The sequence below is a fragment of the Oncorhynchus mykiss genome, chromosome 18 (genome assembly GCF_057628025.1).
Source record: "Oncorhynchus mykiss isolate SJ-2025 chromosome 18, ASM5762802v1, whole genome shotgun sequence".
In the NCBI taxonomy this organism is placed as follows: Eukaryota; Metazoa; Chordata; class Actinopteri; order Salmoniformes; family Salmonidae; genus Oncorhynchus; species Oncorhynchus mykiss.
Window position 1 is genome coordinate 17025502 of NC_143039.1, and position 25353 is coordinate 17050854.

Sequence of the window (25353 nt, forward strand, 5' to 3'; positions counted from 1 at the left end):
TTCCCACTGTCAGTCTTCTGTCTCAGAGTACACTCCCAGCTCCATGAGGACAGGCCCCAGCACCCCGGTGACCCCCTGCAGGCTGAGTTTGGGGGTGGACTCCTTCCCCCCTCGCCGTCCCCCCGCCCCCTGTGGCCTGGCCAAGCTGGTCCTGGAGAGGGGCATCTCTGCTTCCCTCTCCACCGCCGATGCCCCCCCTCCCTCTCACCTTAAAGCCCCACTCCCCCAGCGTCTCCTCCCCAGCACGCCCCCCAACTCCCCGTCCCACTCGCCGACCCCCTCGCCTGTGCCCTTTGAGTCCCGCGCCTCGGCGCCAGCCACCTGTGACAACTTCCTGGCGTCGCGTCCGGCCGAGCTCTTCCTCCAGGACGTGTATGGGCTGAAGTTTGGCCGCACCCATCGCCCCAACCTCCCAAGCCCCGACCCCGCCTCACATAGCTTCAGCCACGGCCCCAGAATCAAATCCAAAGCCAAACCCGACCCCATCAATGTAAACTTAGTCGAGAGGCTACGCCGGCTGGGATTGGTCAAGGTTCCCCAGGGGGTGGAGCCGTTGTCAGAGGGCCTGGTGCGTCAGGACTCGGCCACCTTCCTAGCCACAGGCGGAGGCAGCCTATTGGACGGCCTGCGGCGGAACCAGAGCCTCCCCGCTATGAGTGGAGCGACGCGGGGAAGCCCCTCCCACCATCTGGGCCAGGCCCCACCTCAGCCACCCACCTCCCTAGCCATCGCCCCGCCACTCTGGGGCAACCTGAAGGGGCAGCGCTCTGTCCGCTCTAGGCCCGCCTCCACCTCCCATGCCCCACCCCCTTCACTCAAACCATGAAGAAGTTATGACACTACAGGGAGACAGGGTTTGGAGGGGAGCCAGCACCGAACAGAAGCATTTGGGCCCACACCCTCTCTCCTCTTTCCTCCCTCCACCCCTCCCTACCTTGCTCCTTCTCCACATCTCTTTTAGACTGATATTCGATGAAGAAAAGGGCAACAAGTGGGGGGGAAAAGTCCCTCTCCTTTTTTATAAATTCTTTTTAAAAGCACAATATTGTTAAAAATGGAAATGTGCATTAATGCCACGGTGTATATGCCATTTTAAAAGCCTTAGATTGCCTGCAAAGGGCTTTATTAGCTGTTCTTAGCCTTGCCTGCCTTGCCTGCCTTCCCCCTCCAGCCCTCTAGGAGCGCTGTAGGTAGACGTTCTCCCTGCTCTCTTCTGCTCTGCCCCTGCTACAGTAGTTATTCATCTGTGAGGCTCTGGATGCTCAAATATCAAATAGATGGGAAGATGACTGAGGGAATAAGTAAGTTGATGAGGGCTTGAGAATGTTTAGAGGGATGGGGAAGAAGAGGTAAAAAGGGGAAGTGGCAGAATGTGACAGAATGTCAAGGAGAGGAAGAACAAACAAGAGAAAGAGATGAGAGGGAGACGAGGAGGACAGTGATGAGGGGGGATGAGAGAAGAGCAGTGTAAAGAGAGAGCTTGAGCCTCCAGAGCCTCAATGTCTAGGGGCTTGTTGTTCTGTAGTTCGAATAGCTTTCTAAAGTTCATTTTTAAAAGCAGTAGAGTAGTTTTTCATGTGTATATACGCTAGCTAGACTCTCTACGCCCCTTAGCTTCTCTTAGGAACTAGGCTGGTGCCCATGCACCTTACTACTGCCAGCCCGTTGCTAGGGAACTACAATCTAGCCTTCCCAGTGTTACTACTAATACAATGATCCTTTTGCTTTGCTGTCGTCAGGGGCAACTCTCTCTGTGCATTGTAATAGGCTACAACCAGTCTCTGAAATGCATGGTATGTCCTGAAAACGACACACTTCTTTGCCTACAGGTCCCAGCATGCACCTGGCCCTCTGGGGGTGGGTAGGACCCAGCCGTGCAGCGTGATTGGCTGTAGTGGTCTGACTGACAGGTCCGAGGCTGCTCCTCCTCAGGTCTCCCATAAGGAAGAGGTTGTAAAGCTTTAAAGGAGAAGCCTGTTTGTACTGTTGGGGTGTTTCTGGTTTAAAGCCATGTGTATATTTTATTAGACACTGAGTGGGATTGGTAGGTTTTGTTTTGGATGCCGTTAGCCTGGTCCCAGATCTGTTTGTGCGGTCTTGCCATACCCCTATTGTCATTGTCATGTTACAGCACAAACTGATCTGGAACCAGGCTAGGATGCAGCTGGGATGGACTATTCCTCAGCCTGTGGAGATCTGAGAGGATTTGATTGGTATAACCAATATGGTGAAACTTCCACCTAGCCCCGCTGAGGAACAGGCCCTTATCTCAGGCCCATGGCGTGCTCAGGTCTGCGTTCATTAGGGCACACCATTGTGGAATGTTCCAGTAGAAATATATGCAGAACAACTATGCCTCTGACATAAGGAATCACGTCAGCTCTATTCTAGACAGTTCTAACGTTCCACAACGTTTACCTCCTCAACATGCTCCTGGTACAAGAGGTTTGGTCCCAAACGGGGAACCATCAGCATCCTAGGTAGTAGAGGGTGTACTATGTTTTGATGCAGGTTAGCTCTGAGTCTCATCTCATGTATGGTTCACTATTACTGTGGTTATGGTCTTTAAAGGTACTTTATTCACTCAGCGGCCAGTAGAGGGCAGCATGGTGTTGTGTGATATTGAACAGCCTCTAGTACCTTCCACTGTAATGCTGTTTATTTTAAATCTGAAAGGACTTGATGGGTGTAGCGGCAGAGCCTAAGCATTATGGGGAAATTCCAGCTAGCCTATCAGAGGTCAAGGTCAAACAAATCCACTATTGTTATTCCTTTCAGGTCTACTGGAGTGTGTAGTGAGGAGGGCCTAGACTAGAGCCTGTACCTGTCTGTGTTCACATGACACAGAGTACATGACCTGGAATGCTAGCAAGACAGGTTCTGTATTTCAAGCTAGCTAGACTAGTGTGTGACCCTTTGACCCGGTGCCCTTTGACCCATACTTGACCCCTGGTGTGACTCTCAGACGTCCCTGCTATGCATCTTTCCTTACCGTCCGTCCATATGACCTGTCCCACTCATGTACTGCACTTTTTAACCTGATTTACAGAGATCACTAGTTAGGAAATATTATTAGTGACAAATATTGATATTTAGACTAGGTTATAGCATCAAATACTGTATCATTATCAAAGGTAATAAGTTATTTAGCATTTCATGTAGACATTTATTTTAGATGTTTTGTTGTGCCTCCATTGTGTGATGAACCATTGAAAAGGGAATCCAAGCTGTCATGTTTTTAAAACTGTATATCAGTGCAAACCAAAACTCATTTTTAAATACAGTGAAATGCTTTGTGTTGGCTTGTGTGTGTTGTAATACCTATTACCTATGTAACCACGAGGAAAGAGCATCAGTTTTATACTAGGGTTTCTGCTCTGGGGGAGGTATAGGAGGAGAGGCTGTTCGTTCTATTGCATCTAGTTCTATGATTCACACCGTTAGCTCTATTGAATGTAGCTGATGGGTGATGGTGCAGGTTGTTATGGGCTCTGTGTAGTTGGAAGTGTCCATTATTGGTTTTCAACCTGGCGCCTCTCCTCCATGCTTCATATCCTCCATGCTTCATATCCTCCATGCTTCATATCCTCCATGCTTCATATCCTCCATGCTTCATATCCTCCATGCTTCATAAAATACCCAAGATGACCTTTTTGGTGCTTTTGCTTTAATAAAGGAAATGAGAAATGATTTGGTTGTCTTATATTTATTGTCTTATAACGTGTGTGTGGTGTGTGTGTGTGTGGTGTGTGTGTGTGTGACACCATTTGTCAGTTCAGTCTTCTATTAGTGTTTGTATGTAATTTGTTTGTCAGAAGTGCAGCACTTGGGCTGTTCTGTAAATGTTTAGGAAACAAACTAATTCTCGTTAAATTATGTCATATAAAGCGGTGATAGCAGATGGGGATCAGAGGTCGTAGGTCACATTACGTAGGTCATGTCACATGGGGCAGATCTATACAGATGTCGTAGGTCTCCTCACATGGGGCAGATCTATACAGAGGTCATTGGTCACGTCACACAGGGCAGATCTATACAGAGGTCGTAGGTCTCATCACATGGGGCAGATCTATACAGAGGTCGTAGGTCTCATCACATGGGGCAGATCTATACAGAGGTCGTAGGTCTCATCACATGGGGCAGATCTATACAGAGGTCATAGGTCTCCTCACACGGGGCAGATCTATACAGAGGTCGTAGGTCTCGTCACACGGGGCAGATCTATACAGAGGTCGTAGGTCTCCTCACATGGGGCAGATCTATACAGAGGTCGTAGGTCTCGTCACATGGGGCAGATCTTGATGCTGTCGGATGTCTGGCTGAACTGACCCAGAGCGAAGTCCAGTCCAACACCAACCCCACTTCCCACCCCGAAGGCCGCATACAGTGGCTGTGTAAAGTTGGCACGGAACGTGTGCAGGTGCGCCATGCTCTCCGCCACGCTATAGAACGCCAGGGTGCCCGCGTTGAGGTCCAGGAACAACCCCAGACGCGGCGAGTACGTCACCGGGATGTCCCTCTTCTCATTGTCATGCATTGCCGTGCAACACGTATCCGACAGCTCCAGGCTCCATGATTGGGCGTTGTAGCCAAGCCCCGCCCTGGCGTCCGCCCCCTTCCTGCTCAGGGCTCCATAAGCCACACCCATTGATGACCCCCTCCCCCGCCAATCCACCTCCCAATAACATCGCTGGGCGGAAAGAGGGGCCTGGCACAGCACCTGGGTCCAGCCGTCGAAGCGTTGGGGGCAGTCTGGATAGGGTTGCCGTGCCCCCTGTAGGGTGGCCTTGGTGTTGCTCTCCGACAGGGTCAGACGCCGGTGGGCTGTCCTCGTGTCTAGGGTCAAGGTACAGGCATCTGGGGGAGGGAAGAGTGGAGGGATGGATGGATGAATAGTTAAGTTGTGGGGATAAGGACTTTGCAGATTTGGTTGTCAGCTGTTGTGAGTACTCCTTCCCCTTGGCCCCAACCTTCTGAAGTTTTCAGATCTGAAAGTTGTAATCAATATGGTGGATGCTACAATGCTCATACCTTTCCCTTCATGTCTGCGAACATGGAAGGGTGAGGGCCAAGGCCACACGGTAGGGAGCTAACTGGAACAGGCTGTGTCTGTGTAGATGTTTAGCTGTTCTATACTCACACTGCAGGAACTCCTCTCTGCTCCTGGGCTCTGGGGCCTGGATGCTGGAGATGTCTATCTCCCTCACTACAGGAGACGAAGACAGGCAGTATGAGGGGAGAGGATCACAACCAGTGGTGGAAAAAGTACCCAACTTGAGTAAAAGTATACAGTAGATACTTCAATGGAGAGTTACTCCAGTAAAAGAGAAAGTTACTCCAGTAAAACACTACTTTAGTAAAAGTCTAAAAGTATTTGATTCTAAATATAATTAAGTATCAAAAGTAAAAGTGTAAATAATTTCAAATTCCTTATATTAAGCAAAGCAGACTGCACCATTTTCTAGTTTTTAAAATGTACAGATAGCAGGGGCACATTCCAACACTGAGACATCATTTACAAAAGACGTGTTTAGTGAGTCGGTCAGATCAGAGGCAGTAGGGATGACCACGTGTTCTCTGTTTAGTGAGTCGGTCAGATCAGAGGCAGTAGGGATGACCACGTGTTCTCTGTTTAGTGAGTCCGTCAGATCAGAGGCAGTAGGGATGACCACGTGTTCTCTGTTTAGTGAGTCGGTCAGATCAGAGGCAGTAGGGATGACCACGTGTTCTCTGTTTAGTGAGTCCGTCAGATCAGAGGCAGTAGGGATGACCACGTGTTCTCTGTTTAGTGAGTCGGTCAGATCAGAGGCAGTAGGGATGACCACGTGTTCTCTGTTTAGTGAGTCCGTCAGATCAGAGGCAGTAGGGATGACCAGGGATGTTCTCTGTTTAGTGAGTCCGTCAGATCAGAGGCAGTAGGGATGACCACGTGTTCTCTGTTTAGTGAGTCCGTCAGATCAGAGGCAGTAGGGATGACCACATGTTCTCTGTTTAGTGAGTCGGTCAGATCAGAGGCAGTAGGGATGACCACGTGTTCTCTGTTTAGTGAGTCGGTCAGATCAGAGGCAGTAGGGATGACCACGTGTTCTCTGTTTAGTGAGTCCGTCAGATCAGAGGCAGTAGGGATGACCACGTGTTCTCTGTTTAGTGAGTCCGTCAGATCAGAGGCAGTAGAGATGACCAGGGATGTTCTCTGTTTAGTGAGTCCGTCAGATCAGAGGCAGTAGGGATGACCAGGGATGTTCTCTGTTTAGTGAGTCCGTCAGATCAGAGGCAGTAGGGATGACCAGGGATGTTCTCTGTTTAGTGAGTCCGTCAGATCAGAGGCAGTAGGGATGACCAGGGATGTTCTCTGTTTAGTGAGTCCGTCAGATCAGAGGCAGTAGGGATGACCACGTGTTCTCTGTTTAGTGAGTCCGTCAGATCAGAGGCAGTAGGGATGACCACGTGTTCTCTGTTTAGTGAGTCCGTCAGATCAGAGGCAGTAGGGATGACCACATGTTCTCTGTTTAGTGAGTCTGTCAGATCAGAGGCAGTAGGGATGACCACGTGTTCTCTGTTTAGTGAGTCCGTCAGATCAGAGGCAGTAGGGATGACCACGTGTTCTCTGTTTAGTGAGTCTGTCAGATCAGAGGCAGTAGGGATGACCACGTGTTCTCTGTTTAGTGAGTCCGTCAGATCAGAGGCAGTAGGGATGACCACGTGTTCTCTTTATAAGTGTGTGAATTGGGCCATGTTCCTGCCCTGCTAAGCATTCAAAATGTAATGAGTACTTTTGGATGACAGTTAAAATATATGGAGTAAAAAGTACATTATTTATTTTAGGAATGTATTGGAGTAAAAGTTGTCAAAAATATAAATAGTAAAGTACAGATACTCCAAGAAACTACTTAAGTAGTATTTGAAAGTATTTTTAATTAAGTACTTTACACCACTGATCACAACAAGGGTAACCGTAAATATAGGGCAATATGCTTTCCTCAGATGTCGAGAGGAAGAACTGGAGAATGAAGAAAAGGAATGAATGATGACTCACATGCAGGGAAAGCTGGCATCTGATTCATGATGGGGTCAGGGGTCGGCGGATCCAGGAAAAGACTGGTATTCACTTCCGGTTGGGATTCAGTCAGTGCACCCATCCCCCCTGTCAAAACAGTATGTTTATAGCCATGATTTTCAAACAATGTGCTGTGGCACCAGCAAGGTACATTATACAGTGTCTACACTGGAGAAAGGCTAGTAAGACCAGGGTTTATGACCTCTGATGGGGTTAAAGCGGTGAGGGTCGGGACCATAGAGATATATAGAGGACTCATCTTTGTATCTGTGCCATTAAAGAGTCTGTGGCAGCATGGGCAGCGCCATTGAGGCAATTTCCATTTTCCCGATTGGCTGATCCCTCCTCATGACCCGTTGTACATGACTCCAAGAATGTCACAAGGAGGGATTATCCAGTGGACTTGAAAGCCACCCAGTTGACTACATTAAAATGCTGAAAGCCCTCAATGGTGATGCCTGTGCTAATATGGCCTTTTGGCTACTAGAGGCCTCAATCATTCTCTCGGGTCGGGACTCACATGGGTCAACTCCACCAGTGTTGTTGTTGACTGGCCCAGGTGCCGGTGTGGCACGTCGATGGGAGCGGAAGAGACTTGCTATGGATCCCATCCGGCTGAAAGCTCCTGAGGCTGGGGTGGCTTGGGTAACAGCACTGGGGGTAGGGGTGGTGGTGGGTTCTGGTCTGGGTGTCTCTCTCCGGCTGGGCGTAGGGCTGGGTCTGGCTGGCTCTCTACGACTTGGAGTGGGACTGGGACTGGCTGGCTCTCTACGACTTGGAGTGGGACTGGGACTGGCTGGCTCTCTACGACTTGGAGTGGGACTGGGACTGGCTGGCTCTCTACAACTTGGAGTGGGACTGGGACTGCGTCTGCGCGTCTCTCTTCGACTTTGGGTAGGGCTATTTCTGGCTGGCTTTTTCCGCCTCTGAGTGGGACTAGATCTGGTGCTTGGTCTGGGGGCTGCCTCTCTGGCTGTGGAGAGACGAGAGGTATTACTGGGTGAGCATGGCTTGATAAGTCTAGAGGCGTCCACATAGGTTCGGTTTGCTTCTAGCAGAACTCGGCTAGGTGAAACGAACGTCTGACGTCTTGCTTGAAAAATCTCAGTATTACTGTTTGGTCCGGCTTGAGCCACTGTAGCAACAATATACCCAGTAACACTTCCTCAACATAGAAGAAAATAATAAAGATAAATCAAGAAATCTGTATTTATCTTTTATGTTTTTTGCCAGGAAGATCCTAGTCGCGCAATTTTACATCTAACTAAAATGTTTGGTGCGGTATTTCTCAAGTGGAAAAATGTGCATTAAAACTAGCCAGCAAACAATCCCGTTCATTGCTCCCACTCCTACTAGGAGCAGTACCTAGTCCAGTAATACCATTGACCAATCACAGACGAAGGGGCGTAGACTTCGGACGAACGAACATTGACTTGCCTCAAGGAAAAATGTTGCGTTGCCGAACAGCTGAACCAAAGCGTCACAACGTTTCATCATAATAAATGCTTAAACTGTTTCGACTATGAAACATACAGTAAGCTTAAAGCCTGTCGCGTGCTTCCCAGTCGAAACAGTTCCATCATATATTATGAAACATACAGTAAGCTTAACGCCTGTCGCGTGCTTCCCAGTCAACAGTTCCATCATATATTATGAAACATACAGTAAGCTTAACGCCTGTCGCGTGCTTCCCAGTCGAAACAGTTCCATCATATATTATGAAACATACAGTAACGCCTGTCGCGTGCTTCCCAGTCGAAACAGTTCCATCATATATTATGAAACATACAGTAAGCTTAACGCCTGTCGCGTGCTTCCCAGTCGAAACAGTTCCATCATATATTATGAAACATACAGTAAGCTTAATGCCTGTCGCGTGCTTCCCAGTCAACAGTTCCATCATATATTATGAAACATACAGTAAGCTTAAAGCCTGTCGCGTGCTTCCCAGTCGAAACAGTTCCATCATATATTATGAAACATACAGTAAGTTTAAAGCCTGTCGCGTGCTTCCCAGTCGAAACAGTTCCATCATATATTATGAAACATACAGTAAGCTTAACGCCTGTCGCGTGCTTCCCAGTCGAAACAGTTCCATCATATATTATGAAACATACAGTAAGCTTAACGCCTGTCGCGTGCTTCCCAGTCGAAACAGTTCCATCATATATTATGAAACATACAGTAAGCTTAAAGCCTGTCGCGTGCTTCCCAGTCGAAACAGTTCCATCATATATTATGAAACATTTCTGTGACGTTTTGGTTGGTTTTGGTGTTCGCCGGGCGTTTACTTGGCTGTTGGCATACACTACATTTTCTCCAGAGGCAAGTGGAAGTTCGGTAGCCAAAGTCTATACGCCCCCTTCGTCAGAGATTGGTCAACAGGACTACTCTTAGTAAGAGTGGGAACTATAGATGGGATTCTTCAATTAAGTGTTTGTCATTCAACAAGAGATGACTAGTTTTCATGTAGATTTTTTCACTTGAGAAATACTGCACCAAACATCTTTAGATAGATGTGAAATGATGCGACTAAGACCTTATTGGCAAAAACGTCAAAATGAATGACACATTTCCTGATTTATCTTAGATTAATCCAGACTATTTTGAGAAAGTATTACTGGGTATGTTGTTGCTACGGTGCTTCAAGAGGGACAAACAACAGTAATGTTAAAGCTTTTTCTCCTTTTTTAAGCGACGGTCATGAGGGAGTACGTTTTGCTCGTAGCAAACCAAACCTATGTATCCGGACACCTTTCTGATTGCATAGAGAGAGAATGAGAGGAAACGCGAGGCAGTTGAGTAGATTTTATAAACACTCTAATGATGACTGAATTTGTAGTATTGGTCAAGACCACCTAAGGGAGGTGGTCAGAGATACATTTATGGAACTGATATCTGCAGTTATTCTGAAGAGGTTCAGGATGTGACACAGTACGGATGGAGGAGACAGGAAGAAGGAGCATACACAGATGATAAGGAAATGTTCCTCTTGTGAGGCAGGCCAACCTGTGGAACCGGTTATGTTCACAAATAAATTCTGGGCTTTGTGTGTGTGTGTGTGTGTGTGTCTGTCTGTCTGTCTGTCTGTCTGTGTGTGTGTGTGTGTGTGTGTGTGTGTGTGTCTGTGTCTGTGTCTGTGTCTGTGTCTGTGTCTGTGTCTGTGTCTGTGTCTGTGTCTGTGTGTGTGTGTGTGTGTGTGTGTGTGCGTTTGCGTGTGTGTGTGTGTGTGTATGTGTATGTGTATGTGTATGTGTATGTGTATGTGTATGTGTATGTGTCTGTGTCTGTGTCTGTGTCTGTGTCTGTGTCTGTGTGTGTGTGTGTGTGTGTGTGTGTGTGTGTGTGTGTGTGTCTGTCTGTGTGTGTGTGTGTGTGTGTGTGTGCGTTTGCATGTGTGTGTGTGTGTGTGTGTGTGTGTGTGTGCGTTTGCGTGTGTGTGTGTGTGTGTGTGTGTGTGTGTGTGTGTGTGTGTCTGTGTCTGTGTCTGTGTCTGTGTCTGTGTGTGTGCGTTTGCGTGTGTGTGTGTGTATGTGTATGTGTATGCGTATGTGTATGTGTATGTGTCTGTGTGTGTGTGTGTGTGTGTGTGTGTGTGTATGTGTGTATGTGTATGTGTATGTGTCTGTGTCTGTGTCTGTGTCTGTGTCTGTGTGTGTGTGTGTGTGTGTGTGTGTGTGTGTGTGTGTTACCTGGTTCTTTCTCCTCTCTCCTCGGCCTGTCTCTGTCAGCTAAAGGAAAGAGGTAGAAGAGAGTTTAAACCCCTTTGCACGCAAACACACACACACACACACACGCAAACACACACACACACGCAAACACACACACACATGCAAACACACACACACATGCAAACACACACACACATGCAAACCCACACACACACATGCAAACGCACACACACACACATGCAAACGCACACACACACACACATGCAAACGCACACACACGCAAACACACACACACACACACGTCTGACCTCGTGGTTCCTCTCTGCTCCTAACATCCTGAGAGCGCAGGCCTACACCTACAGAAGGAAACATGATTAAGCTGATCTAATGTTTGATCATGATCGTCATAGTGAGATTTGTAATGAAACTAGCCCTACCACGTGAGTTAGGTCCTCGAACCGCCACGGAGACAGTCGGTGTGGGAGCTGAAACACGACCACGAACGTACACATCATTATGTGTCATTCAATGACCTATCACAAACCGCATGTTAAAACCGATACAGGAAACAGTCGCTACAGTACATACCTGCAGGACGGTTGTTGTTTGTTGTTTTGGATCCCAGACCAGAAAACACTGAGGAATTGTCATTGAAAATAAAAAGGCACAACACTCACCATTAAAAACATACTGTTTAACCATGAAAACATACTGTTTAACCATTAAAAACATACTGTTTAACCATGAAAAACATACTGTTTAACCATGAAAACATACTGTTTAACCATGAAAACATACTGTTTAACCATGAAAACATACTGTTTAACCATTAAAAACATACTGTAACTATTAAAAACATACTGTTTAACCATTAAAAACATACTGTTTAACCATGAAAACATACTGTAACTATTAAAAACATACTGTTTAACCATGAAAACATACTGTTTAACCATGAAAACATACTGTTTAACCATGAAAACATACTGTTTAACCATTAAAAACATACTGTAACTATTAAAAACATACTGTTTAACCATGAAAAACATACTGTTTAACCATTAAAACATACTGTTTAACCATAAAAACATACTGTTTAACCATAAAAACATACTGTTTAACCATGAAAACATACTGTTTAACCATGAAAAACATACTGTTTAACCATGAAAACATACTGTAACTATTAAAAACATACTGTTTAACCATGAAAAACATACTGTAACTATTAAAAACATACTGTTTAACCATTAAAACATACTGTTTAACCATGAAAAACATACTGTTTAACCATGAAAACATACTGTTTAACCATGAAAAACATACTGTTTAACCATGAAAACATACTGTAACTATTAAAAACATACTGTTTAACCATGAAAAACATACTGTAACTATTAAAAACATACTGTTTAACCATGAAAACATACTGTTTAACCATGAAAAACATACTGTTTAACCATGAAAACATACTGTAACTATTAAAAACATACTGTTTAACCATGAAAAACATACTGTTTAACTATTAAAAACATACTGTTTAACCATTAAAAACATACTGTTGAACCATTAAAACATACTGTTTAACCATGAAAACATACTGTTTAACTATTAAAAACATACTGTTGAACCATTAAAAACATACTGTTTAACCATTAAAACATACTGTTTAACCATTAAAAACATACTGTTTAACTATTAAAAACATACTGTTTAACCATGAAAACATACTGTTTAACCATTAAAAACATACTGTTGAACCATGAAAACATACTGTTTAACCATGAAAACATACTGTTTAACCATTAAAAACATACTGTTTAACCATGAAAACATACTGTAACTATTAAAAACATACTGTTTAACCATGAAAACATACTGTTTAACCATTAAAAACATACTGTTTAACCATGAAAACATACTGTAACTATTAAAAACATACTGTTTAACCATTAAAAACATACTGTTTAACCATGAAAAACATACTGTAACTATTAAAAACATACTGTTTAACCATTAAAACATACTGTTTAACCATGAAAAACATACTGTTTAACCATGAAAACATACTGTTTAACCATGAAAAACATACTGTTTAACCATTAAAAACATACTGTTTAACCATGAAAACATACTGTTTAACCATGAAAACATACTGTTTAACCATTAAAAACATACTGTTTAACCATGAAAAACATACTGTAACTATTAAAAACATACTGTTTAACCATTAAAACATACTGTTTAACCATGAAAAACATACTGTTTAACCATGAAAACATACTGTTTAACCATGAAAAACATACTGTTTAACCATGAAAACATACTGTAACTATTAAAAACATACTGTTTAACCATGAAAAACATACTGTAACTATTAAAAACATACTGTTTAACCATGAAAACATACTGTTTAACCATGAAAAACATACTGTTTAACCATGAAAACATACTGTAACTATTAAAAACATACTGTTTAACCATGAAAAACATACTGTTTAACTATTAAAAACATACTGTTTAACCATTAAAAACATACTGTTTAACCATTAAAAACATACTGTTGAACCATTAAAACATACTGTTTAACCATGAAAACATACTGTTTAACCATTAAAAACATACTGTTTAACCATGAAAACATACTGTTTAACCATTAAAAACATACTGTTTAACCATGAAAACATACTGTTTAACCATGAAAACATACTGTTTAACCATTAAAAACATACTGTTTAACCATGAAAACATACTGTTTAACCATTAAAAACATACTGTTTAACCATTAAAAACATACTGTTTAACCATTAAAAACATACTGTTTAACCATTAAAAACATACTGTTTAACCATTAAAAACATACTGTTTAACCATGAAAAACATACTGTTTAACCATTAAAAACATACTGTTTAACCATGAAAACATACTGTTTAACCATGAAAAACATACTGTTTAACCATGAAAACATACTGTAACTATTAAAAACATACTGTTTAACCATGAAAAACATACTGTAACTATTAAAAACATACTGTTTAACCATTAAAAACATACTGTTTAACCATTAAAAACATACTGTTTAACCATGAAAAACATACTGTTTAACCATTAAAAACATACTGTTTAACCATGAAAACATACTGTTTAACCATTAAAAACATACTGTTTAACCATGAAAACATACTGTTTAACCATGAAAACATACTGTTTAACCATTAAAAACATACTGTTTAACCATGAAAAACATACTGTAACTATTAAAAACATACTGTTTAACCATTAAAAACATACTGTTTAACCATGAAAAACATACTGTTTAACCATTAAAAACATACTGTTTAACCATGAAAACATACTGTTTAACCATTAAAAACATACTGTTTAACCATGAAAACATACTGTTTAACCATGAAAACATACTGTTTAACCATTAAAAACATACTGTTTAACCATGAAAAACATACTGTAACCATTAAAAACATACTGTTTAACCATGAAAAACATACTGTAACTATTAAAAACATACTGTTGAACCATTAAAAACATACTGTTTAACCATTAAAAACATACTGTTGAACCATTAAAAACATACTGTTTAACCATTAAAACATACTGTTTAACCATTAAAACATACTGTTGAACCATGAAAAACATACTGTTTAACCATGAAAACATACTGTTTAACTATTAAAAACATACTGTTTAACCATGAAAAACATACTGTTGAACCATTAAAAACATACTGTAACTATTAAAAACATACTGTTTAACCATGAAAACATACTGTTTAACTATTAAAAACATACTGTTGAACCATGAAAAACATACTGTTTAACCATGAAAACATACTGTTTAACCATTAAAAACATACTGTTTAACCATTAAAAACATACTGTTTAACCATGAAAACATACTGTTTAACCATTAAAAACATACTGTTTAACCATTAAAACATACTGTTTAACCATTAAAAACATACTGTTTAACCATTAAAAACATACTGTTTAACCATGAAAACATACTGTTTAACCATTAAAACATACTGTTTAACCATTAAAAACATACTGTTTAACCATTAAAAACATACTGTTTAACCATTAAAAACATACTGTTTAACCATTAAAAACATACTGTTTAACCATGAAAACATACTGTTTAACCATTAAAACATACTGTTTAACCATTAAAAACATACTGTTTAACCATTAAAAACATACTGTTTAACCATTAAAAACATACTGTTTAACCATTAAAAACATACTGTTTAACCATTAAAAACATACTGTTTAACCATGAAAACATACTGTTTAACCATTAAAAACATACTGTTGAACCATGAAAACATACTGTTTAACCATTAAAAACATACTGTTTAACCATTAAAAACATACTGTTTAACCATGAAAACATACTGTTTAACCATTAAAAACATACTGTTTAACCATTAAAAACATACTGTTTAACCATTAAAAACATACTGTTTAACCATTAAAACATACTGTTTAACCATTAAAACATACTGTTTAACCATTAAAACATACTGTTTAACCATTAAAAACATACTGTTTAACCATTAAAAACATACTGTTTAACCATGAAAAACATACTGTTTAACCATTAAAAACATACTGTTTAACCATTAAAAACATACTGTTTAACCATTAAAACATACTGTTTAACCATTAAAAACATACTGTTTAACCATGAAAACATACTGTTTAACCATGAAAACATACTGTTTAACCATTAAAAACATACTTTTTAACCATTAAAAACATACTGTTGAACCATGAAAACATACTGTTTAACCATTAAAAACATACTGTTTAACCATGAAAACATACTGTTTAACCATTAAAACATACTGTTTAACCATGAAAACATACTGTTTAACCATGAAAACATACTGTTTAACCATGAAAAACATACTGTTTAACCATTAAAACATACTGTTTAACCATGAAAACATACTGTTTAACCATTAAAAACATACTGTTTAACCATTAAAACATACTGTTTAACCATGAAAACATACTGTTTAACCATGAAAACATACTGTTTAACCATTAAAAACATACTGTTTAACCATGAAAACATACTGTTTAACCATTAAAACATACTGTTTAACCATGAAAACATACTGTTTAACCATGAAAACATACTGTTTAACCATTAAAAACATACTGTTTAACCATTAAAAACATACTGTTTAACCATGAAAACATACTGTTTAACCATTAAAACATACTGTTTAACCATTAAAAACATACTGTTTAACCATTAAAAACATACTGTTTAACCATTAAAAACATACTGTTTAACCATTAAAAACATACTGTTTAACCATGAAAACATACTGTTTAACCATTAAAAACATACTGTTGAACCATGAAAACATACTGTTTAACCATTAAAAACATACTGTTTAACCATTAAAAACATACTGTTTAACCATGAAAACATACTGTTTAACCATTAAAAACATACTGTTTAACCATTAAAAACATACTGTTTAACCATTAAAAACATACTGTTTAACCATTAAAACATACTGTTTAACCATTAAAACATACTGTTTAACCATTAAAACATACTGTTTAACCATTAAAAACATACTGTTTAACCATTAAAAACATACTGTTTAACCATGAAAAACATACTGTTTAACCATTAAAAACATACTGTTTAACCATTAAAAACATACTGTTTAACCATTAAAACATACTGTTTAACCATTAAAAACATACTGTTTAACCATGAAAACATACTGTTTAACCATGAAAACATACTGTTTAACCATTAAAAACATACTTTTTAACCATTAAAAACATACTGTTGAACCATGAAAACATACTGTTTAACCATTAAAAACATACTGTTTAACCATGAAAACATACTGTTTAACCATTAAAACATACTGTTTAACCATGAAAACATACTGTTTAACCATGAAAACATACTGTTTAACCATGAAAAACATACTGTTTAACCATTAAAACATACTGTTTAACCATGAAAACATACTGTTTAACCATTAAAAACATACTGTTTAACCATTAAAACATACTGTTTAACCATGAAAACATACTGTTTAACCATGAAAACATACTGTTTAACCATTAAAAACATACTGTTTAACCATGAAAACATACTGTTTAACCATTAAAACATACTGTTTAACCATGAAAACATACTGTTTAACCATGAAAACATACTGTTTAACCATTAAAAACATACTTTTTAACCATTAAAAACATACTGTTGAACCATGAAAACATACTGTTTAACCATTAAAAACATACTGTTTAACCATGAAAACATACTGTTTAACCATGAAAACATACTGTTTAACCATTAAAACATACTGTTTAACCATGAAAACATACTGTTTAACCATTAAAAACATACAGTAACTATTAAGAACCTGAATATGATGATCCTTCACCAGGAACAATAAATCATTATTTCAAGTTAGGTATTTCATATCCAAACTGCACAATTAATGATGATGACCAATCACTCAACTAGACAAGTGAAAAGACTAGCACCAAAAGGAACAGGCACTGAGTAGAAAGCATTTGCACTACGTAAATTAAATATTGCCTTTCCTCACATTATTTGCTGTTGACTAAAATGTCCAATTCAGATTAGTTCACAATCTCAGTGAATTATTAAAGTCCAACTCACACTACCAATAAAGAAATGGGAAAACTACTCACAACTCCTGAACCCTCCCGTCTTCTGGACGCCATTTTTTTTTGCTATGATGGGGAAAACAGTGCAGTGAGTAAGTACAGTCTGTCAATCCACAATTTAAATGTTTATTGGTAATCGATGGCTTCTAGCTCTAGCATTACGAGTGGCTTGCTTATGCTGAGCCTTCTTCAAGCCCCACAGAACACCCTGGACCAGAGCTAGAGACATCTCTGGACCAGAACTCACCTTTGTCTCCTAAGGTGAACAGTGTTGTGTCATTCACTGAAGAGAAGGATGAGAAATGGCAGTTTATTAACTCATTGACATTGTATTGATCCACTGATATCAGTCTAAAACGTAGTATGGAAAAAATATTTATATTTATAGTGGACAAGGTAATGGTGATAGAGATCTCTGCAAGTTGTGTGTGTGTGTGTGTGTGTGTGTGTGTGTGAATTGATGTGTGTGTGTGTGTGTGTAGTATGCATGTCTGCCACTCTGACACACCTGTCTTGGTGATCTTGACCAGTTCCACGTTGCACATGTCCTCCACGCTCTCCCGTAGGTTCAGGATGGCTTCACGTACAGGCTCAAACGTAGCCTCTGGATTGGCCACCACACACGACAGATCATTACACTCAAACGGGCTGCACAGAGACTCACAGGTCTGTAGGGCGGCGCACAGGAGAAGGAGGAAGTGGAGAAGAGGATGGGATGGAAGAGGGCAGAGATGGAGAAATGAGGAGAAGAGGATGGGATGGAAGAGGGCAGAGATGGAGAAATGAAGACCGAAAGAAAGGCAACGTCAGAAAAAGAAGACACGTCATTTAAGAAATAATGCCTTTTGTGATAGAAGCTCCACATTTCAAACATGACTAGGACAATGCTGCTTTTTAACTTTTGTCCCATCCCAGATGTGGTCTTTCACACCCTGGCAGCCATGTCCAATATGGCCATCAACCAGCTGCATGCAGCGAAAGTGGATCATAAAGATATAAAAGGTAGCAGAAAGAGACAAGCGTCCTACCTCCAGGAAGTGGATGTTGTCCTCACAGCGGAACACCTCCTTCATGTCCTTGTCTCTCCTCTTCAGCTCCGAGATCTCGGCCTCCAGCTTGTTCACCACGTCCTGGGCCTCGCTTACTTTCTCCTGCCCAGCCTGGTTCATCACACCCTCCACCAGCTCCTGGAGCCTCTCCACTGAGCGCTGGAGCTCCGACAGCACCGTCTCTGTGTCATCATGTACCCTGTCTGCTGAGCGCTGGGGGACACAAACACAGGTATGAAGACATACGCACACTGGTACTGTATGGAGGTGGATAGAAAGGTACTCACTGAGGAACACACACACACACCTACGCACTGGTGTAGTGAGGTGTAGTGTAATGGAGTGTGGTGTGGTGTAGTGTGGTATAGTGTAGTGTGGTATAGTGTAGTCGGGTGTAGTGTGGTATAGTGTAGTGTGGTATAGTGTAGTGGGGTGTAGTATAGTGTGGTATAGTGTAGTGTGGTATAGTGTAGTGTGGTATAGTATAGTGTGGTATAGTGTAGTGTGGTATAGTGTAGTGGGGTATAGTGTAGTGGGGTGTAGTATAGTGTGGTATAGTGTAGTCGGGTGTAGTGGGGTATAGTGTAGTGGGGTATAGTGTGGTATAGTGTAGTGTGGTATAGTGTAGTGGGGTGTAGTGTGGTATAGTGTAGTGAGGTGCAGTGTGAAGTGCCGTGTGGTGTGGTGGGGTATAGTGTAGTGGGGTGTAGTGGGGTGTTGTGGGGTTTGGTGTAATGTGGTGTGGTGTGGTGGGGTTTAGAGTAGTGGGGTGTAGTGGGGTTTGGTGTGGTGTGGTTTAGTGGGGTGTAGTGGGGTATAGTGTAATGTGGTGTGGTGGGGTTTAGAGTAGTGGGGTGTAGTGGGGTTTGGTGTGGTGTGGTTTAGTGGGGTGTAGTGGGGTATAGTGTAATGTGGTGTGGTGTGGTATAGTGTAGTGGGGTGTTGTGGGGTTTGGTGTAATGTGGTGTGGTGGGGTGTAGTGTAGTGGGGTGTAGTGGGGTGTGGTGTGGTTTAGTGGGGTGTAGTGGGGTATAGTGTAATGTGGTGTGGTGGGGTTTAGAGTAGTGGGGTGTAGTGGGGTGTAGTGTAGTGGGGTTTGGTGTGGTGTGGTGGGGTTTAGTGGGGTGTAGTGTAGTGGGGTTTGGTTTGGTGTGGTGTGGTGGGGTTTAGTGGGGTGTAGTGTAGTGGGGTTTGGTGTGGTGTGGTGGGGTTTAGTGGGGTGTAGTGTAGTGGGGTTTGGTTTGGTGTGGTGTGGTGTGGTTTAGTGGGGTGTAGTGTAGTGTGGTATAGTGTAGTGGGGTGTAGTGTAGTGGGGTGTAGTGGGGTATAGTGTAATGTGGTGTGGTGGGGTTTAGAGTAGTGGGGTGTAGTGTGGTGTAGTGGGGTGTTGTGGGGTTTGGTGTAATGTGGTGTGGTGTGGTGGGGTTTAGAGTAGTGGGGTGTAGTGGGGTGTAGTGTAGTGGGGTGTAGTGGGGTGTGGTTTAGTGGGGTGTAGTGTAGTGTGTCCTAAGCCCTTACCTTTGTTGCCTCCAGCATCTTCTTCATGTCTTTCAGCTCTCCTTCTCTTTCTTTCAGTCTCTGATGATTCTCTGTCTGCACCTCAGCCAGCTCTTTCTGCAAAACACAGTCACATCAACTCACTCCTGAATGGACTGGAATGCAGTCTGGAATGCTCACTGGCCCACAAAGACAACTACATAATCACTTAAGATATGGCACCACCTTACTCTACACACACACACACACACACACACACACACACACACACACACACACACACACACACACACACACACACACACACACACACACACACACACACACACACACACACACACACACACACACACACACACTTCTAATGAATCACCACAGCAAAGGCTGAATGAGAGGCAGTTTCTAGGTGTGTCCAGATCAGCTGTGATGGGACACAGACCAGCAGCCTGTATTAATGTTTTGATCAGACTGTATTTACAGGTTTTTGTGGAGTGAGTCTGTACATGGTGGTGTGTTTGATTAATATTATAATAATAATATATACCATTTAGTAAACGCTTTCATCCAAAATGACTTACGGTCATGTGTGCGTACCGTATGTGTGGCCCCAGCGGGAATCGAACCTTGGCTTTGCATACAGAGCCACACAGGACCTGATTGGGTGTTGTTTTGTTGTAAAGGTCATGAGTAACCTTGCCTGAGACCTGAAGACTTGTGTTAGCTCCCAGAGCGAATGACTAGCCTTTGGTTCAACGGGATAACACAGTCTTGTGCCAGGCAGTTGATCACATTAGTGGGTGGGTATGGTGGTGTCCATGTACAGCGCATTCGGGAAGTATTTCAGACCACTTGACTTTTTCCACATTTTGTTACGTTACAGCCTTATTCTAAAATGGATTAAATAAATACAAATTATTCACCAATCTACACACACTACCGCACAATGACGAAGCGAAAACAGGTTTTTAGACATTTTTGCAAATGTATTACAAAAAAAAACTGAAATACCTTATTTACATAAGTATTCAGACCCTTTGCTATGAGACTCAAAATTAAGCTCAAGTGCATCCTGTTTCCATTGATCATCTTTGAGATGTTTCTACAACTTGATTGGTGTCAAACTGTGGTAAATTCAATTGATTGGACATGATTTGGAAAGTTACAGTTGACAGTGCATGTCAGAGCAAATACCAAGTCATTAGGTCGAATGAATTGGCCGTAGAGCTCCGAGACAGGATTGTATCTAGGCACAGATCTGGGGAAGGGTACCAAAGAAATGTCTGCAGCATTGAAGATACACAAGAACACAGTGGGCTCCATCATTCTGAAATGAAATAAGTTTAGAACCACCAAGACTCTTCCTAGAGCTGGTCGTCGGCCAAACTGAGCAATCGGGGGAGAAGAGCCTTGATCAGGGAGGTGAGCAAGAACCTGAGGGTCACTCTGAAGGAGCTCCAGAGTTCCTCTGTGGAGATGGGAGAACCTTCCATAAAGACAACCATCTCTGCAGCACTCCACCAATCAGGCCTTTATGGTAGAGTGGCCAGACGGAACCCCCTCCTCAGTAAAAGGCACAAGACAGCCCGCTTGGAGTTTGCCAAAAGGCACCTAAAGGACTCTTAGATCATGAGAAACAAGATTCTCTGGTCTGATGAAACCAAGATTGAACTCTTTGGCCTGAATGCCAAGTGTCACGTCAGGAGGAAACCTGGCACCATCCCCAAGGTGAAGCACAGTGGTGGCAGGATCATGCTGTGGGGATGTTTTTCAGTGGCAGGGACTGGGAGACTAGTCAGGATCGAGGGAAAGATGAACGGAGCAGAGTACAGAGAGATCCTTGATGACACCTGATCCAAAACACTCAGGACCTCAGACTGGGGTGAAGGTTAATCTTCCAACAGGACAACAACCCTAAGCACACAGCCAAGAAAACACAGGAGTGGCTTCGGGACAAGTCTCTGAATGTCCTTGAGTGGCCCAGCCAGAGCCCGGACTTGAACCCGATCTAGCATCTCTGGATAGACCTGAAAATAGCTGTGCAGCGATTGCTCCCCATCCAACCTGACAGAGTTTGAGAGGATCTGTAGAGAAGAATGGGAGAAACACCCCAACCAACCTGACAAAGCTTGAGACAATATGCAGAGAAGAATAGTAGAAACTCTTGAAATACAGGTGTGACAAGCTTGTAGCGTCATAACCAAGAAGACTCAGGGCTGTAATCGGTGCCAAATGTGCTTCAACAAAGTACTGAGTAAAGGGTCTGAAAAATTTATGCAAATGTGATATTTCAGTTTTATATTTGAATACATTTGAACAAAATCCTAAAAATCTGTTTTCGCTTTGTCATTATGGGGTATTGTTTGTATATTGTTTGAGAATATATAAAAATAATTGAATTTAGAATAAGGCTGTAACGTAACAAAATGTGGAAAAAATGAATACTTTCCGAATGCACTGTATGTCTGAGGGCTTACCTGTCTCTCTGTGCGCTCTGCCTTGGTGGAGGTGGTCTCATGGTCCTTGTGCTGGTTACTGGTGCACAGCCAGCACACAAAAATCTGGCACTGGCGACAGTAGAACTCCTGCAGGTACTTGTGCTCGGTACAGATCTTCTGCGCCAGCTTGCCCGTGGGTGCAATCAGCTCATGCTTTTTCAACTCCGCTTTCGTCTGATGCGGTTTCAGGTGGGCCTCGCAGTAGGACGCCATACACACCAGGCAAGACTTCACCGCAGCCCGCTGATCTCCAGCGCCGTGGCACATGTCACAGGGCACGGCCATGGCTGGCAGCCTGCTGACACCACCACTACGGGAACTTCCCTTGGCTCTACCCATGGTGTTGGCACGGTGGGCGCTCCGGATGGACTCCCTGGCGGAGGTGGTGAGGGCCCCCTTGCGGAGCTGCTCCACGGCCTCTGCCAGCATGGTGTTCCTGGACAAGGAGGGCTTGGGACAGAATGTCTGGCGGCACTGGGGGCAGCTGTAGACTCCAGGGGAGCGAGGGTTGTCCTTGCTCCAGTAGTCCTTGATGCAGCCCATGCAGTAGCTGTGGCCACACGGGATGGTGACTGGCTCATTGGGGAGGTCCAGGCACACAGGACAGTTGAACTGCTCCTCCGTCCACAGATTACCACTCATAGTGAGACCACAGGTAGCAGAGGTGAATGTAGACTATTACAAAGAGAGAGAGCGGAAGAGAGAGAGTGACAGAGAGAATAGAGAAAGGCAACTGAGAGGAAAAAGTTGAGGTAGAGATGGATGAAAACAGAAATGGGTAGAATCAGAAAGAATGCTGTACACACAGAGAGATATGTAGCTACAGAGCAAAGACACACGGAGAGATATGTAGCTACAGAGCAGAGACACACAGAGAGATATGTAGCTACAGAAAAAAGACACACAGAGAGATATGTAGCTACAGAGCAGAGACACAGAGAGATATGTAGCTACAGAGCAAAGACACACAGAGAGATATGTAGCTACAGAGCAGACACACAGAGAGATATGTAGCTACAGAGCAGAGACACACAGAGATATGAGGTATAAGACAGAGGTATGACTCTGTCCAGGGTGTTAGTCAGAGAGTGGTGATCTCATATGAGATGGACCAATGGTGTTATAAAAGGAATAAAAGGAAGACAGGTAGAAGGGCGGGGCTAGAGTCACAGAGCTGGTTTAGGGAGAAAAACAGGAGGGGATGAGTTTCTTTGTGATGTCACATACCATTACAGTAAATAGAATAGAATGTCACCGGAATGTTACAGTAAATAGAATAGAATGTCACCGGAATATTACAGTAACTAGAATAGAAGGTCACCGGAATGTTACAGTAACTAGAATAGAATGTCACCAGCATGTTACAGTAACTAGAATAGAAGGTCACCGGAATGTTACAGTAACTAGAAAAGAATGTCACCAGCATGTTACAGTAACTAGAATAGAAGGTCACCGGCATGCTACAATAACTAGAAAGAATGTCACCGGCATGCTACAGTAACTAGAAAGGTAATTGGCATGTTACAGTAACTAGAATAGAAGGTCACCGACATGCTACAGTAACTAGAATAGAAGGTCACCGGCATGTTACAGTAATTACAATAGAAGGTCACTTGCGTGCTACAGTAACTAGAAAGAAGGTCACCGGCATGTTACAGTAACTAGAATAGAAGGTCACCGGCATGTTACAGTAACTAGAAAGAACGTCACCGGCATGTCACATTAACTAGAAAGAAGGTCACTGGGATACTGCAGTAATTAGAATAGAAGGTCGCTGGCATGCTACAGTAAATAGAAAGAAGGTCACCGGCATGCTAGAGTAACTATAAAGGTCACCAGCATGTTACGGTAACTAGAATAGAAAGTCACTGTTATGCTACAGTAACTAGAAAGAAGGCCACCTGCATGTTACCGTAACTAGAAAAGAAGGTCACCTGGCCTGTTACAGTAACTAGAATGAAGTTCACCTGCATGTTACAATAACTAGAATGAAGTTCACCTGCATGTTACAGTAACTAGAATAGAAGGTCACCGGCATGTTACAGTAACTAGAATAGAAGGTCACCGGCATGTTACAGTAACTAGAATAGAAGGTCACCGGCATGTTACAGTAACTAGAATAGAAGGTCACCGGCATGTTACAGTAACTAGAATAGAAGGTCACCGGCATGTTACAGTAACAAGAATAGAAGGTCACCGGCATGTTACAGTAACTAGAATAGAAGGTCACCGGCACGTTACAGTAACTAGAATAAAGGTCACCATTACAGTAACAAAACAATAAAGAAAGTCACATGCTTCCTTCCTTGCCTATCAGCTGATTATACCTAGACCATTCCACTATAGGTGAACTCTCTCTGTCTCTTTCTCTCCCTCCATCTCTTTCTCTAAAAACAACATAGTGTGTGAAAACAGACGCTAGGTGGAAGTGGTGATCTGACCAAGCCTGTCTTCAACCAGTAGAGAACACAGGAGGCTGGTGACACCTTCATTGGGGAGGATAGGCTCGTGGTAATGACTGGAGCTGAATCAGTGGAATGGTATCAAATACACCAAACACATGGTTTCCATGGTTTCCATGTGTTTGATGCCATTCCATTCGCTCCATTCCAGCCATTAGTATGAGCCGTCCTCCCCTCAGCAGCCTCCACTGGTAGAGGCCTACCATCCTCACTGTGAAGTGGTGATCTGAACAAGCCTGTCAACAACCAGTAGAGAGAGGTCTACCATCCTCACTGTGAAGTGGTGATCTGAACAAGCCTGTCAACAACCAGTAGAGGCCTACCATCCTCACTGTGAAGTGGTGATCTGAACAAGCCTGTCAACAACCAGTAGAGGCCTACCATCCTCACTGTGAAGTGGTGATCTGAACAAGCCTGTCAACAACC

General features: G+C 42.2%; 2 protein-coding genes across 3 annotated transcripts in view; one reads left to right on the forward strand and one right to left on the reverse strand.

Moving 5' to 3' along the window:
* The window catches only part of LOC110495570 (trafficking kinesin-binding protein 2), a 54926-nt gene extending 51236 nt beyond the window's left edge, over nucleotides 1–3690 (forward strand). For both annotated transcript variants that reach the window (XM_090207470.1, XM_090207471.1), the window contains one exon: nucleotides 1–3690. In XM_090207470.1, the coding sequence (XP_090063596.1) occupies nucleotides 1–826 (826 nt within the window). In that variant the 3' untranslated portion in view covers nucleotides 827–3690.
* LOC110497032 (E3 ubiquitin/ISG15 ligase TRIM25) lies at nucleotides 3691–23664 on the reverse strand. The gene is made up of 14 exons (XM_090207473.1): nucleotides 22445–23664; nucleotides 19992–20087; nucleotides 18453–18686; nucleotides 17933–18092; nucleotides 17672–17707; nucleotides 17449–17490; nucleotides 11317–11364; nucleotides 11166–11213; nucleotides 11037–11084; nucleotides 10750–10788; nucleotides 7578–8030; nucleotides 7037–7144; nucleotides 5141–5206; nucleotides 3691–4857 (listed from the first exon to the last, which is right to left on the reverse strand). Exons 1-14 carry the CDS (start codon nucleotides 23105–23107, stop codon nucleotides 4283–4285), a joined length of 2616 nt encoding a protein of 871 aa, XP_090063599.1. The 5' UTR covers nucleotides 23108–23664; the 3' UTR covers nucleotides 3691–4282.
* Between the last annotated feature and the right edge of the window lie 1689 nt (nucleotides 23665–25353).